The sequence below is a fragment of the Apteryx mantelli genome, chromosome 1 (assembly GCF_036417845.1).
Source record: "Apteryx mantelli isolate bAptMan1 chromosome 1, bAptMan1.hap1, whole genome shotgun sequence".
Lineage (NCBI taxonomy): Eukaryota > Metazoa > Chordata > Aves > Apterygiformes > Apterygidae > Apteryx > Apteryx mantelli.
The window spans coordinates 185,713,799-185,730,811 of record NC_089978.1 but is presented as its reverse complement, the minus strand read 5'-3'; the positions used below and the strand labels follow the sequence as shown (position 1 = coordinate 185,730,811).

At 35.1% G+C, this 17,013-nt stretch overlaps 1 protein-coding gene across 3 annotated transcripts in view; it reads left to right on the top strand.

Annotated features, from left to right (window-relative positions):
- USP15 (ubiquitin specific peptidase 15) overlaps positions 1-17,013 on the top strand; it is a 65,854-nt gene that overhangs the window by 20,868 nt on the left and 27,973 nt on the right. For all 3 annotated transcript variants that reach the window (XM_067314254.1, XM_067314248.1, XM_067314239.1), the window contains 3 exons: positions 1,365-1,491; positions 6,477-6,622; positions 9,294-9,355. In XM_067314254.1, the coding sequence (XP_067170355.1) occupies positions 1,365-1,491; positions 6,477-6,622; positions 9,294-9,355 (335 nt within the window). The remainder of the gene's footprint in view (positions 1-1,364; positions 1,492-6,476; positions 6,623-9,293; positions 9,356-17,013) is intronic.

The window sequence follows — 17,013 nt, the reverse complement described above, 5'->3', positions numbered from 1 at the left end:
AAGTAGACTGGCATAGATTCATTAACTGCTGTTCATATTGGCAGAAACTATCATGTGAGATAGTGTATTCCCATTTAGATAAACTAATTTTTCTTTGTGATGCTTTTCTCATTTGTTCATTGATTTCTCTTGTCTGTCTTAGTATTTTTTTCATAGTGGTGGGATGATGGTTTTCTTTCATCCCACTTGTTGCAGCAACTTTTTTTTTTAATGTGTAACCAAATTTTGAATTGATACAGTGTTGTATATGATGTGTCAAACAACATTATAATTTTTTAATAGCATGTGAAAATACTATTAGTACTATATCAGTTTTATCTCCAAAGTGTCTTAATACCACTGCACAGTTTTTGTTTACAGCAACTATTTTGTTGTTACTCTAATAGCTAAAAATCCCAGTAAGCTGTCCAAATTAAGATGCATTTCAATTTAAAATATTATGATCGGCAGTCATTATAGATAAGGCGAACTACTGAATAGTAGTAGAATCATTCACTTTTTTTTTTTCTATGGCACATGCATAAAAGTTATATTTGTTCATCAGATCTCTCCTAACAAGTAGTCGGTTCCTTTTTTTTTTTTTTTTTTTTTTTTTTTTTTTTTAAATGCCGTATTTGTCAGATGTATCACATATCAGGCTGATGGCTATTTTCAGAGCAGTCTACATGACTAAGTACTGCAGTTACATTTGGGAAGATCAAAGGGAAAAACATTTAAGAGGTGACCCTGATTATTTTTTTTTCTACACTTTATCTTTATGAAAAAAGTTTTCCTGTGTACTTTACTGTTTTGTAATAGATGTTACAAAAATGAACATATAATAAACAACTGTAATAAATAGGTGAAATTGCAATTAAAATATTCAATGTCAGAACATAGCTGAAAGATCTAATTTGTAGGTATTTGTTTAAAAATCGTCTATGTGGTATCCAGAATTTAGCAGTTTGTCTTTGTTCTTGATAAGTGTTCTTTAACAGTCATATAAAAAGCAGCTCTTCATCTTTTGAGGAAATAGCATACACTGAATGTGTTTTAAAACTATAAAAAATCCTGTGTTTCCTTATTTTTTGATTAAGTATCTTATCTTTTGATTAAGTATGCATGTTTGATTTTCACTGTACTTAACATTTCTGAAAGGCATGGTGGTGTTTATACACAGGTAATATATAATCATGAGAAAATTTTACTTTTCAGGTTACTGTACTTTTAAAAAATTGTAGGAGTATTTTAATTCTCATTTTTGGCATTTATTAAGTGTCTTAAGTTACCTGAACTTTAGTTTCTTGAAGAGCTCTTAAAAATATTTTGAAGTGTGTGTATTAAAATAAATTTGGACTGATACCTAATGCCAATCTGTTTTTCAGGTGGTTGAACAGGGTATGTTTGTAAAACACTGCAAAGTAGAAGTATATCTAACAGAATTAAAGCTTTGTGAAAATGGAAATATGAACAATGTTGTCACACGAAGATTTAGTAAAGCTGATACAATAGGTATGTACAATTATTTTTAACAATATAAGATTGTCTTTAAATGGTACTTGCTGGCAAGTTCTGAATAAATATGTCTCTAGGAAAATGACAGATGAGTATTGTAACTGTTATGATGGATGGGACTAGTCTTGTTTGGGTCAAAAGTAGAAATTTATCAATTTGGAATGTTTTGGGTGTTAATTCAGTTTTAAAAAAATACGTTTTATTACGTAGGCATCTGTGTTAACTCTAGAGTTTGTGCTTTTCAGAGAGTGAACAACTAGATGACTTTCATTATCTTTATTGGATTCCACAGTGCTTTTTCATGGCTTCTAGTGTGTAAAAAATGTAGTTTTGCGTGTTTTCATTGATGCCTTTCATTAACCAACACTCTGAGTCACTTAGAAAGGTATATTAGGAAACACAGGAATGAATTGAATTGATGCATTAATGGCCAAAGGGTAACCTATAAAGATAACATTCTTTGAGCTGTGGAATGGCTTTACAGTAACTGAGTTCTGTGTTAAACCTCCACCTGATCTTTATTTGTGCTTATTTTGCCTGTTCTGTGACCATTGTATGTCAATTTTTTTGAAACCATATTTTGACAAAATGTAATTATCTCTAAAAACAACAGTCAGAACATGTGTAAAGGTATCACTGATATATTTGTGTATCTGTATATGAAATAAGATCCTTTCAACCACCTGTATTTGTGCAGTTAGTGGTGTTCTTTTATGCTAAAGGCATAAAATCAAACCCAGCCATTACTCTGTTATTTGACAGCAATGTAGTCTTTTCAGCGTTTGCTTCTATTTACGTTACGAGTAGTCACGATCATTCCTTGCTTAGTTCTTTGGAAATTGCTTGCTTAAAAAATAGAATTATTTTCCTTGGTTAGAGTTTAATCTTTAAGTTAGACAAACAGGTAAGCATCTGCCTGTATTAGAATAAAAGCTTACAAATTATGAAGTCTGTCATTCAAACAAAGCTTCAGTGTTGAATGTTGATTTACATTTCTGGGGTGCGATTTAACTAAGGAAAATGTACTTTATTTTGTAAGCAAACCCAGAAATTTAGAAAAAAGCGATTTAATGTCATCCTTCAAGAGGACTGAATACAAGCTATTTTGCAGTGATACTGAATTAAATTGTATTATTGGTATCTTAGATAGTGGATGTATTTCTGATGTTTTCTTTCAGAACACTTCGAAATGATTGTTTCTTTGAAGGTATATTTGTTTATTCTCAGCATAGAGAGAATTGTAGTTATGAGATAATTCTCATACAGAGTAATAAGAAACAGTGAAGTTTACTGGCAGCTCTGTTCCAAGCACTGATCTTATTTGTTTTCCTGAGATATGGGATGAGATGTTCTTGGAAACCTTAAAAACGTGCCCTTTCTGAAGCTGAATCCTCTTATGAGCAGCAGCATGGTGGACCATCATAGAGAGGCCATCCAAAATAGCTTATGTCTTAGAAAAAGAGGTAGAAAAATTGAGAACAATTTCAAGGGTGAAAGAATAACCAATTCATGCACTTTTTATTTTATGCTCCCTTAAAGAGATGGTGGGGGGGGGTTTCCTCTCCTTACCTTTAGTATATTTGAAGTAGTCCTATCAAATATGTAGCAAAGATGCTCGTTGTATCAATAAAGAATATGCAAGAACCTTGAATATTTTTCACCCTTGCCTGCATATGCCAGTGAGAAGGGGATGCATGTCACTGTTTCATTACGGTTGCAAAAGGCTTGTAGCACAAAAGAGTCGGTATCAACCCCATTGAAGTGAGTGGGTATAAGGTACTAAGATCTTTCCAAGAAGTTTGAATATTTCTGCCTCTCATTGTAATTGTTTATATTATTTACTGCCCTCTGGAGGTCAGGACAAGAACTTCCTTAATTCACATCCACAGAGAAAGGTTTGGAGACGCTTATATACTCTAAGCACAAGGTGTATTCATCTGCCAGTCTTCAAATGTGTGTTATTCCTGGAATACCTTTGCTTTTCTGCCCAAGTAGAATTATTTTAACTAAGCTAAGTCATGTGTGAATAAGGTAGTACAAGGTAGGAAAAAATTAATTATAGTAGACGAGCCTAATAATGACTGTTTTTCTTGGGATTGTATTGGTTGCATGTAGTGTGTTCTTTCGATCTTCTTGAAGATCTCCTACAATTGAGGACTCTGATTTTGGAATCACTGCATATTAACTTTGAGGCTGGTTGATGACTAAGTCTTTTTTGTTGTTGTTGCTGTTGTTGTTCTAAGAAGAAAATGAGCTATGCAATAAATGTACTTCAGGCAGCATTTCTGCATAGTTATTGTTGCTAATCCTAGAGAACTTCAGCGCTTCTGAGTGAAGGCATGCTAATGATCTTTTCAGGAATCTTATTTATATGAATGTATGATTAAACTCAGTCACCACCTAATGTATAGGCCTTTTCTACCTTTATTTAAGGGTTTTATAAACCACAAAATGACAGAAAGACTGTCTATAGCTTCTGTTATGGACAGATGAGAGTCAGGTTCTGTGATGCCATAAAATAATTCCAAAACTGAACTGATATACTTTTCAGAAGATTATACCCATGGCTATACATCTGATGAGCTTTTGGACTTTTGCTAGTAAATAATCTTGGCAAATGGCTTTATGATTAATCTTTTCCATTAATTTGCTGCAGAACAAAACAAGAATGTTAAACGTGCTGCCCTTGAGGACGCTTTGTTTTGGGATCTGTGACTAGCCTTTCTCTTCCTTAGGAAGCCGAGATTACTGTTTCACAATACGTGTTAACATCTTCAGTTTCCTTCAGACAGTATTTGTGATACCACTTGCCTTTAAGAGTCATGGCGTACTTGTATTAGGATCTACTGAACCTCTCCAGCAAAATAGTAGCTTAATCATGCAGGGTTTTTTGGGGAGCCATTTCCTTTTTAAGGATAAGGATATATTCTGTACAGGAACCATAACACTTAACTCTCGCAAATTAAACCGTCTCAAGTTTAAAACTACTCTAAAATCCCTTTATAGGTGGAGTGAGAGTCGTCTTCAGAGGACAGTTCCTCCTGACTGATAGACATGATCGTAGTGTTAATGTTCTCATGCATAGGGCATGTGTATATCATTGCTAGAGCAGAACCCATTACAGTATGCCTCAGATCATACTAACTTCCGTGTAATGTGTTCATTTATACTTGAACAGGCGTGTTCATTTTGGATCGTAAGCCAACACTTCAGTGATACTTGCTTGGGAGGGACAGGAGGGAGAGGATTATAAAGTGTACATTGGTTAAGTTGATGTAAATGTATTAAAGATACCTTAGTTTCACAGTCTCCAAGTAGCAGAGTGGCCAAGCAAAACATGCTCTTCCTGGAGACTTGGACATACGTGTCTATTGTGTTGTCATCTGATGGGATTGGTGCTTCCTGTCTCGTAACGGTTCTCTTACAGAAGATACAGAAGGTGTTACTTTAGTACTTGCTACAAATGAGAACTGCAATGATCAAATACTTAATGTATCATGGTATTAATAAGATAATGAAAAAATATCTTGTGTAAAATTCATTTTTCTAGTGAAAGTTGTTGACAGATTTGGAATATTTTGGAAGATTGTTGCTAGGTAAATTTATTCTTCCATTCAAGTATAATGATTTAAAATCATTGATAATTGATTCAGACAGTACATGATTCCTTTTAAAAAAATCAACAAATTAGTCAACAACCTCTTGCCTTGTTCATATCACCTACCTTGCTACATATCACCTCAATATTTGCTTTCACACTAAAAGCATAAGTTAACCAGTAAAAAGGGAACTTGTATTCGATTACCTACAATATCTACAAATACTGTATTGGCCAGTTGTCATGCATTTCACAAGCCAACAGTTGGATTTTTACAAGATGCATCTAAGCTTTATATCTTGTTTTACTTTTCATATTTATTATAGGGGTATTAGCAGAAAAAATAATAATCTTAATTAAAAGGGGAGGTGGGAGGGAAATGCTAGAGAAGCTGAAACACTGACATTTTTATCCTGAGACTTCAGGGGAGCATCTTCTGAAGGGTTTACATTGCCCATTTTTATTATGGTTTTCAGCGATCGTGAGGAATACAACTTGTACAATTTGTTCAGTATAGTCTTTGATTGTTTTCTGTCTTAGCTGTTATGAGAGTTGACGGTTGGGGACTTTATGAATGAACCAGTTAAAATCATCTAAGTAAAGTTGCTATGATGTAGCAGAGACTTAAGACATTGGTTCATATTAAAGATCTGTTTCATAAACTTCACTTTTGCAGGAGGAGAATGGAGTTAATGATTAAGTTCTTAAATTCCAGTTTTAGACAATAGTTATAATACCTCAATTATATAACACTCAATATATTTCTGGGGAGCAGGAGCCTGTAAATCTTTCAGGGACCTCGAATCTTTCATGATCCTTTCTAAATAATTATATGTACTTCAGTTATACAGAATAGTCTTTATTTTCTGTGAGTGTGCAAACTAGAGTTTATGCATATGTATTGTGGTGAGTGATAGGGGTAGTAGAAGTGTGTGAAAACCAAAGGGATTGATCTGGGGAGAGGAACAGAATGATTTGCCTTCCCTGCCCCTGGTTTTGCTGCCAGTCTCACTTCTAGTCATTGCCCACACATTTACCTTCCTGTGTTACCACACTCTTTGGGAAATGAGCAAATGGGTACCTGTATAGATCCTATCATGTTATTTGTGTACCTGTCTTTATTTGGTCTGCTTTATCAGAGCAGTCTGGTGAAGGAGAATCAGTCAGGAATAAAACAGTCCTCTGACTATTTCCATCTTCTTAAAGGCATGCCAACTAGCAAATTCCTGCTTTTCCTACGACATGATGGAGTTGCATGTTTATTTCTACACTTTTATGCATATTCTGAATATCAGAAAAGAGTAGGTGATTCTTGTGCTTCATTTAAACTCGTAGTGTTTGTATACCGAAATGCTAAACTTGTGTTCTTTCTCTTTCAAAACAGATACAATTGAAAAAGAGATAAGAAAAATCTTCAATATTCCAGGTGAAAAAGAAACCAGACTGTGGAACAAATACATGAGTAATACTTTTGAACCATTGAATAAACCAGACAGTACCATACAAGATGCTGGTTTATACCAAGGACAGGTACTATGTAATATCACTTCTTTTTTATACGTCTTAATTTTTTGCACATGAGAATGTAACTGTACTCAATGAATTTTCCTTATTTTTAAGTAAAATTTACCTCCTGTCCTAATAGGTTATGTTTGGGATACAGGATTTTATAAACAAATTCATCAAAATAAGTCATCTCTGCATGCTTCTTTATGATTGAAAATGAGTTTCATTCTCCTGGTGAATGTAACATTGCTGACATGAATTTGGTAAAACCTAAAGTAAAATGTTCCTAGGATCTAGGATATGTTCCTATCATGCAAACCAAGTTTTGAATAACTTTTTTGTACTCTAGAAGAATAAATCCTCTGCTCTGATTCCAGTGTCCAGATTTCAGAAAGTAATTGAGAAAAATTGAAAAGGTTTCAGATAAGACTTAGAGATTAAAGAGCTGGAAAACCTGCTTTACCATGAGACTACATCATCACCTAAAAATATCTTGTAAAAAATTTTCCCCTAAAGATATTTATGGGAAGATTTCTTACAAGATAATTTTTTTTTTTTAGCTTCTCAGATTAATATAAGAACAAATATTGTAGTTAAAGCTATACAAATGTAACTGGGAACTGACTGGACAATTTGAGGGGTCTCATCATTAGAATAACTTTTCTGATGATTACATTGATTCTGTATTATGTAGTCTTTAAATCAAGTTGGATATTTTTTCAACAGCTGTAGTTTATGCAGTCCTGTTCCAAATATGAATGGATGAAATCTGATGGCAGTATTTGCAGGCGAGATTATATTAAAATATTTCCTTTGCTTTAAAATGCTTAACACTAACCTACCTAACAGCAGCATTTATGCAGTGCTTTAGTTTCTTTTATGGGATGAAAGGTAATAATCAGTGCACCAAAATAACAGCTTGAACTACTGTACCCTTTTAGCTTCATGCTGCTCACACTTAAACCTTAACACAGTTAATTTTCACAATGTGCTGGTCCTGCTGTAAGAGCCTACATCCTTCATGAAAGATTTGTGTCAAAGGTATAACTTGTAAATTGCCTCTATCCCAGTGAAACATTAACTATGAAGCATGCATGGCCTGAAATTAGCCATAAAAAGAGCTACAGGTAACATCTGTACTAGCAGCAAAACAAATATTATTCAAAACCATGGTTTCTGAAAATGCTAAATGTCATGGTAAACCATGTCTGTTTGGGTGAGTTGCACTTGCTGACACACCTGAGGTTGTTGTTTTTCTTGTTGAGCCTTCTAATCTAATAATAGTTATTCTGACTATTAGATTCTATCCAATCTAATAGTTCTTTTTCACCACCTAATACCAAACTGTGTATTTGATTGGTAAGTAAATTAATGTTCTGAAATTGAATTGATGTTCACAAGTTGATTTCTGAAGTAAGCTTTTAAGGGTTCCACTCAACTCTTAAGTCTAAATCTTCCTTTTAATGAGTAATCTCTGAGAGCCAATGAAAGGAAATGTCAGCTCTCTTAGAGCGCTTGTGATCAAAGATAGCAAACTACTCTTTTCCAGGTTTTTGGGTAGTCATGTTAGAAAGCTGTTTTCAAATTTCATGTGTTAGTGTGTTCAGAGTGAAAATGTGATTTCACCTTCAAGTGGCAGCATGATTTATGCATAAGGTTTTAAGCATTAGTACATGTGTGGATGTGTATGTCTTTGTGTCTATACGCTGACACAATATAACAGCAGCAGCAATCCTGTCATATGAATGTACAATTATGCAGAATTAGTTTCACATGAAACTAAAGAGTTAGATTCAGCTTAAGTTTTGGAGTCTTGTTGCCATTCAGATGACTTAGGCTGTCCTGCCTAGCTTTCAGCTGTCAATCCAGAAAGGCATGAGCTTTTTGTAGGTTCTATGTCATATCTGCCAGCCTAGGCCAGATATCTCAAATACCCAACAGCGTTTCAAATGGCACTTGATGCCTGTGTTTAGGACTGAGTGTTCCGTACTCCCATTTGGACTAGTAACAACTTGAATTAAATGAATTTCATTAGCCAGCTCTCCTGCTGGGAAATAAGCATTATATGAATGCTTTTGCAAAGAATACAGGAGTAACCAGATAAGTACGATTTTAGGGATATCAAGGCAGCAAATATTTTCCATCTGTATAGCATATGAGGCAAAATTCCATCAGTAATGCCCCTTTCTTAACAGGGCTGTTGTCTGGACATGTGATTTCTATAGATTCTGTTTTGACACTGCAGTTCTTTTTCTAACCAGTGTACTGCTTTGTCTTTAACTCTGAAAATATCTGTTATGAACTTAGCTGAATGGACAAAACACTTTGTCTACCTTAGATACTTACATGGCATCCCAGTTGTAATGGTTACTTCAAATCTTAATCTCTTTAACTGAATTTTTACTACATTCTTGGCAGGTAAGGACTTGCCATTTTATCCATGAGGAGTTAAAGCACAGAAATAATAAGTGACTTGCCCAAAGCTGTACAAACCTGCAGGGGAAGGAGGGCTAGAGCAAGAAGAAATTCATGTAATTGAATGGTGTATTCTTGAACCTCAGGGAACTGTGACTTAAACATCAGTCTTTTTTGTCTTGGTCATGTGTCAGCAAACCCATTAAAAAGATCTTCATTGGAACAGAATGCAATCTTTTGATATTTTTTTTCAGTTTTCTTTATTTACTTTTTGTGGTAGGTATTGGTGATAGAACAGAAGAATGAGGATGGAACATGGCCAAGAGGTCCTTCAACTCCTAAGTAAGTTGTGGATTTAAGTCATGTTGCTTGACTATAGCTTAAATATTTTCACTAGTTATTTTGCTTTAAAAACAAGTGGGGTTTTTTGAAAGTGGTATTTCATTTTGAAAATCAGCTTTTAAAAGTCTTATTTGAAAAAATGCAAAATATTGTATTTGTTGTAAGTACTAAACATTGTAGAATGTGACTTAAAATGATGGCTTCCTACATATACATTGCATAACTCTATTGACTTCAGACTTTGTCCCGTTTAAAAATAATTCCTAAACAGGCTTTGTCCTGTTTAAAAATAGAAAAAATTCCATGGTAGAAAACTATAAAACTTAGTTTATTTTAAATCACTGTTTTAAAGCATAGTATGTCTGTTAGGAGAACATGGGTATGTGTGCTTTATCAGTATTTTTATTAAATATTCTCACAGGTAGTTTATCCTTTTATCTGCAGAGCACAATATTTACACATAAACATTTTTAAATTGCAGTCTACGTTAGCAGAATGTTGCCTTTGTTCTTTGTTGGGGCTGTCCTCAGTTAAGAATATGATGTTATTTGTCTTTTCTATTCTTCCTGCTGCCATTAACAGCAGCATCTTGACAGTGGAAAGCGAGTAGGAAATTACTTGTGTGAGGAGACTTTTTTGTTTGTTTGTTTTTGTTTTTTCATTTAGTTGGCTAACCTTTTTTTAATATCCTTTCTGGAATCTAAATTGTTGTTCATTGTTTACATGGATTTTGAATAACAGTTGAGACTAGTTACTAGTAGATTTATGACATTATCTCAGCCTTACACATAGTTAACTGTTTGGGTTTTTTTTCCTTTGTCTGGTAGATAAGCATATCTTTCATTAAAAAAGTTAAGTTCCTCTTGTTCCTTCTGACATCCTGAATTCATATAAATGAAGTTCACTATAGTTTTAAAACATTTTCATAATATCATCTCTTATCATTTGAAGGACAGAGATTCTTAATCTTTGGCATTTTATGTGCCAGCGCTTTCGTTAGGAGCACCAGTTTATGTTAAGTTGCTTAATGAAATCTGTTTTGTCCAATTTAAGCTTTGTATGAACAGTATAACCTTACTTAGCAAGATGTTATTTCATGGAGAGAATGGAGAGCAGCGAAAAGAACAGGATGCAGAATACTTGAAGTTTAATCTCTGGCCTGGGAATGTATCTTCTTGAAATACAAATTTTAACTCAAATTTTTAAAGGCGTATTTGAAAGCTGTTAGAACTTAACTGAATGTCCTGGTTCCTTTTGAAAGTTTTGGTAGGAAAATATTCTTGGTGATGGCATCTGCTTTTATTCTGCCAAATTTTCATTCCACTGTATGGAAGACGTTCAGAAGTTGTATTTAAATTAAAGCATTCCTCTTGGAAAAAAGCTGATTTGGGGGAAAGTAAAAGGCTAATTGAGAATTCTGATATCAAAAGAGGCTTATCTGGAAAGCAGCAAATGAGGATGAACAGTTCTGCCGCTAAAGTGAGGTATGTTTTTGAGGTTTGGCAGCTATCAGAAACATAAATTAGTTGAAAAAATGCAGATGCCTTGTAATAACAGGTTTGCAAAATTAAGTAGAAGCACATATAAGCTAGCAACAAGTAGTAATGGGGCCAGGTTTTTACATCTGTTTAAAATTTTTATGAAACAGATGTAAATCTTTAAAATAGTAGAAGCGTAAAACGCTTGCTTTTGAGTCTTGTGTGTCAGATGCATCAAGAGTATTATTATTTTATTAGTAGTTTGTCATTGCTAATAGTATACCCCCAAACACTAGAAGAGTATGTATTGTAAATTTTAATTCTTAGGCCTGGGACTAGGCTGTATTTAGAAAGATCAAAATATTGAATATTGGAAGGTATGAAAGAATTACAATGCTTGAAACAGGCAAGGTTGTTTCAGAACATCGGCTAAACTTCTCACAGAATCACAGAATTGTTGAGATTGGAAGGGACCTCTGGAGGTCGTCAAGTCCAACCTCCCTGCTCAAAGCAGGGTCACCTACAGCAGGTTGTTCAGGGCCATGTCCCATTGGGTTTTGAATACCTCCAAAGATGGAGACTCCACAGTCTCTCTGGGCAACCCGTTCCAGTGTTTGATCACTGTCACAGTAGAAGTAAAAATAAAAATGTATTTCAGTTTTGCCCCTTGCCTCTTGTCCTTTCACTGAGCACTACTCAGAAGAGTTTGGCTCCATCGTTTTTTATTCTCACTCATCAGATGTTTATACACTTTGATAAGATCCCCCCAAGCCTTCTCTTCTCTAAGCTGAACAACCCCGGCTCTCTCAGCCTCTCCTTCTATGATGGATGCTTCAGTCATCTAGGTGGCCCTTCACTGGACTCCCTCCAGTAGTGCCATGTCTCTCTTGTACTGGGTAGCCAGTACAAGAACTGGACCCAGCACTCCAAATGAGCACACCAGTGCTGAGTAGCGGGGAAGGATCGCCTCTCTCCAGCTGCCGACAACACTCATCCAAATGCAGCCCAGGATGCCACTGGCCTTCTTTGCCACAAGGGTGCATTGCTGGCTCATGTTCAACTTGTTATCCATCAGGACCCCCAGGTCCTGTTTTGCAAACTTACTTTCCAGCTGGTCAGTCCCCAGCCTGTACTGGTGCAAGTATTATACCTACCCAAATAAAGGACTTTGCATTTCTCTTTGCTGAACCTCATAAGGTTCCTCTCTGCACATTTCTCCAGCCTGTCGAGGTCTCTCTGAATTGCAGCAGAACCTGCATGGAGTCAGTTGAAAATGAAAGATAGCAAGATATTCTGCTTGTGATGCTTTTCCCTGCCTCTTTCTTGACAGTCAAAGCAGAATAGCAATCTTGATACTGGTTACGTCCCTTGGCAACTTTTTTTCCTATTGCAAGTGGGGAATGGTGGCAGTTTTGAAGAGAAACATGTTAAAGGTGTGTTCATCTTTTCTACAGCAAGAGAAGAACCTACTTATTTTGAAAATGGCCAAAATGAAGCCTCAGCTGAGGAGAGGAAAGAACACCTTGGAAAACTGACAGTTCTGATTATCTGATTTTCAAGACTATTATGAAGCAGTATAAGTGAAAAGATTAGCATACCAAAACAACCTTCCCTTCTTGTAAAGAAAATAGAAAGAAATGAATTAAACTTTGAGATCATTTTTATGTAGGACTAGAGACCCTCCTGTGCAACTGAGAATTTCAGCTCTATGTCCAAGCCTGTCAGTGCTTGGATTTCTTTTATGTTCACTGCTCTAAGTTCTGAATTTACTTAGTTTTGCAAGTAATTGGAACATCCCTGTAAAACCCCCTCTTAAATCTACTGATATCCGCTACTGTCCCATACCTTAACACTGCTTAAAATGTCTTTTGTCTGGAAGTATCAGAATGTATGAGATGCATTCTTAAAAGGCATACAAGGTCAGTCTTCTGGCATAGCATCTTGAGAATAGCTGGATTTTTGGCCCTCTGAGAGGTTCTGTTTATATCAGCTGTTTATATTAGCTACTGGGATGTTTGGTGCTCAGGAAGTTTGGCTTCTGTGAAACTGTTTCTAGGGAGCTGATAGTGACTTCTCCTGGAATGTCTTTACTGTCATTGCTTCCAAAATAGATTTTATTTGGCATTAATGGGTGGCTCTGCAGAAGTGAACTGCATTACACAAACTTTTCTGTGAATAACTCTCTCCTAAATGCCATATATGTGGCAAACTCATCCAAACATGGAGATCCCAATTGTTCTGGTAGCTTTGTTGCTCTGATCCCAGTCTTTAAATGAAAATGCAGAGAATGGTTTTCATATCTGGATCCATCTGGGGCAGATTATTCCACAGACAGAAAAAGAAATTATTTGAATGGCTTAAGAGGATGTTTTAAACTAAGATGTCAAAAATCTAAGATTGTAATTCAAATAACTTAAACAGGTAAGAACTTATTAGTAAAACTGTTAATGTGCTATTATAAAAGCAATTTAAAGAAACATACAAAAGTTATTTATATTTTTCCTCTGATTTTAGAAAGATGTCTGATTTTTTAGAAAGCTTGGTAAAAAGGTATTAAATCTGTTGATTCATCGTATCTTTAGTAATGCTTCTTTATTTGTTTTTAGTTTTCCACCATATAAAATATAAGAATCTTTTTATTAATCTATCATACATCTGTGTATTTCTAATAAAAGTAACAGATCTAATTCTGATTTGCTTGTTCTATCTTTAGACATAGCTATAGAGTAAATCATCCTAATAAAATAGCTAACATTCATCACATGATCAAGTTTTTTTAGTAAGAAAAAAATTTGGTTCAAAACTGTGTACCTTTTTGTCTTAGAAAATCACTAAAGACTCGCTTCATTTTTGTTTGCTGAGGTAGGTCCCTGTGTTTTTTAAGTAAAATGTTTTTTATGAATAAAAGATATATACCTGTCTTTTTGAAAGAGCATAAAGGTATCTTTGCTCAAATATTTAATGCTAGTATAGCCTAAGGTTTTTTTTTTTAAGAAAAAACATCCATGATACTTCAAAAGAAAAACTAAGTTTGCCTACTGAAATGAAAGGTATTATCTTTCACTAAGAGATTTAAAATCTGTTTTTTCCTGAAGTAATTAATGTGCAGGTAGGTATACCTTTCTACTGACTTTGCTGTAAGAAAGATAATTGTAGAGGATAGAGCTGACAACTGGGGACTTAACTCTGGTGTCTTAAATCAAAAGCAACAGCTGTCAAAGCTTGCCTACCAATACCCAAAGAGCCAGCCTGCAGTTTGCTGATGCATAATAACTTCTTAAACTATGATAATCATGTGTCTGAGCCCATGTAAGTAAACATCAAAAATCCATGATGTGCAGCAGAGATGTTTTCGTGTTAGCTTTACCAAACATGTTTGTTTGATATCAGTTAACTCAGGGTTGAGACAGCCCAACAAATGCATACCCTGCGCATCAAAAAAATTTTGATGGCTGAATGTTAAGATACCGACCTTTCATTCTCTTTCCCCCCCAAAGAAATATAATTAACTGAATTAGTTATTTTTTTGTAAGAATAGAACAGCCTACACCGTAGTTGGTGTAACTTACTAAATCTGGCTTTAAAACAGCTAAATTCTATATCGGCATAATTCTAACCACATGGACCTTAGCTATCACAGAAGAATATTCCTCTAAGACTCTACTTTGCATATCCACTACGCTGGATGAATAAAAGAAAATTCAGCATAGTCTATAAACATAATGAATATGACAGAATGAAATAATAAAACAAAAAATTTACCTGACACATTGAAAATATAATCTAAATAAAATATTAAACAGCTGGAAATCAAGACATATAGGAGGGAAAGAGGAGTTCTCTGCTTGCAATGGTTTTGGTGTGTTGTCTGTATTTATGTATTGTCTCTACTGTGGATCACTACTAGAGTTATAGTATAAATTAACCATAAGGTTAATGAGACAAAAGTTTAATTTCATGCAAGCTCACAAGATTCACCAGTTTTTGATGATCATTTAGTGCGATACAGAAAAATACATATTTCAAAGTTATCTGTTACATAGTTCCTGATGTTTTTCCAGCTATGCTGAGAATTGGTTTGCTGTCCTACTTCTCCTGCGTATGAGAAACAAGACCATTTAGTGATTTTATTTTTTTTGATAGCCAGAGTTTCAAATTGATGGTTTTTGTCAAGTCAGTAACTGTTCATCATATAAGTGTGAGAAGTCATGCATTACTGCCAGTGATCAGGTATACCTGGCGTCTTCCAGGAGAATTACCTATATCCAGAAAAGACTATAAGTTACTTTATTTGTTATGGGTGAGAGCATGGGCACAGTGCATAGTTGCATAGAATAATGGACAGACTGTAAGTCTCTATCATGGCTTACCTTACAGTACCTTTTTTCTGTATCCTCAGTCACCATGCTGCTGTGTCCGTTACCTTCTTACCTTTCTCTTGCTGATTAGGCAAACAGTTTCATTTCAAACTAGCTTCAATTTCTTTGTGACTTTTTGTGGTAAGCTCAGGATAGTATAATCAACTTTTATCTGCTAAAGAAAGGACAGATTTTTCATCACCATTGCCCTTTCTGGCCATCTTCAACTGATCAGGATTTGTCTAGCACATGATGTTCACGGAATGGCCTCCCGTGAAGGAATTTTTCAATAGCTGTGTGCATGTCGGGATGTTTCTCTGTGCCAGGCATCAGATCTGGATTAGGCTTGAGTTAGGCATGTCCATGTCCTATGTTCAAGTGCGTCTAGCCACATGGATTAGTGCTAGTGAGAAAAATGTGATTAGCCTCTGCACTGTAGCCTGTAATATTTTACATGTATTTTAAAGCAATATTGAACCTTTTTTGAATTATAATTATCCTACTCCACCAGCTGTTTTAAGAGAGGAAAAACAAGGTGATTGTTTGCCCTAGGCCTTGCAGAGATAGTCTTAATTTTGTTCTTAACTGCAGTTCTTTTTATGCATTCGATTTTGGTTTCTTGAGTCTTTGTGCCAGCTCTGAATTGAACTGCAAACTTGAATGAACTAGGCAAAGAAGATATATTGTGTTGATATTTTAATTTAGGCCTTTCTTATGATAAGCCAATGATGTGTGAGTGTCTAGAACAAAACTCTTTTTGAAGCATGAGTAATTTCATGTTGTTCACTAGTTTACCTCATTCTTCTGTATGTTGTCTCAGAACTTGTTTTGCTTAGAGATGTGCTTTAAACCAGATGAACTGCAGCTACCCAGTACAGTACTGGTAGATTTGGGTTGGGGCAAAATTACGGATTTTTCTGTGTTGGTGCTGCAGGTTTTTTTCCATTAAGCATGTAACTTTTTTATGTAGGGAGAATTTACTTTGACTGTTACAGTTGTGTTTAAATTATTAATAAATACTGGTGTAGCAGTCTTCTACTAGACTTCTTATACTTCCAGTTATGAGTTCAGCCTGTATGCTTTTTTTTATAGCTCCAGCTTCCTCCTGATGAAAGGAGTGTTGTTCAGTTATTAGGAATAAAGATGAGAATTGACTGCCAAATATAGTGTGGAAATCATATGTTCCCTAATGCATAATGCTGGAATGCAAATATATACAGTTTGTTAGGTTGTATCCTGTTGTTCTTAGCTAAAAGTAGAGTATCTGAAGCAGCAATGTATATTTTGTTGTGCCTTGTGAAGATTTAAAAATTGTTTTAAGATATGTTGAAATAAAGGACAGTGTAAAACACAGAAACCTTTGAACAGATCAAACCAGAGCTTTAGTGAAGAATGGGTTACAGTTGGGGGAGTGGGGGAGAGAAGCATGCAGTAATAAGTACACCTGATCTTCTTTCCCTTCATCTCAGTGGTTCCTGATTTAGGGTTCATCTCAGTGAAGTAAAGCAGGGCTTTGAAAAACTCCTGGCTTTCTTAGCATCTCTATCTTCTGCCTCTTTTTTTTTTTTCTTCAGCAGACTTGTCCCCTGCGTACAGTTCTGGGTGGCTTTATTCCCCTCAGATGTTGCAGAGCCTCCATTATTACAGGAGTACTGTGGTATAATCACCCACTTACAGCAATTTATTTTTTTATTTTTTAATTTTTTTTTTTAGAGCAACTGGTAAATGGGATGGCAGCACACAGACTTTTTTTCTCATCTCTCTAATTTTGATAGTCGTCTTCCATCGTTTGTTTGATTGTAGGTTTTCAAGGAGCCCTATG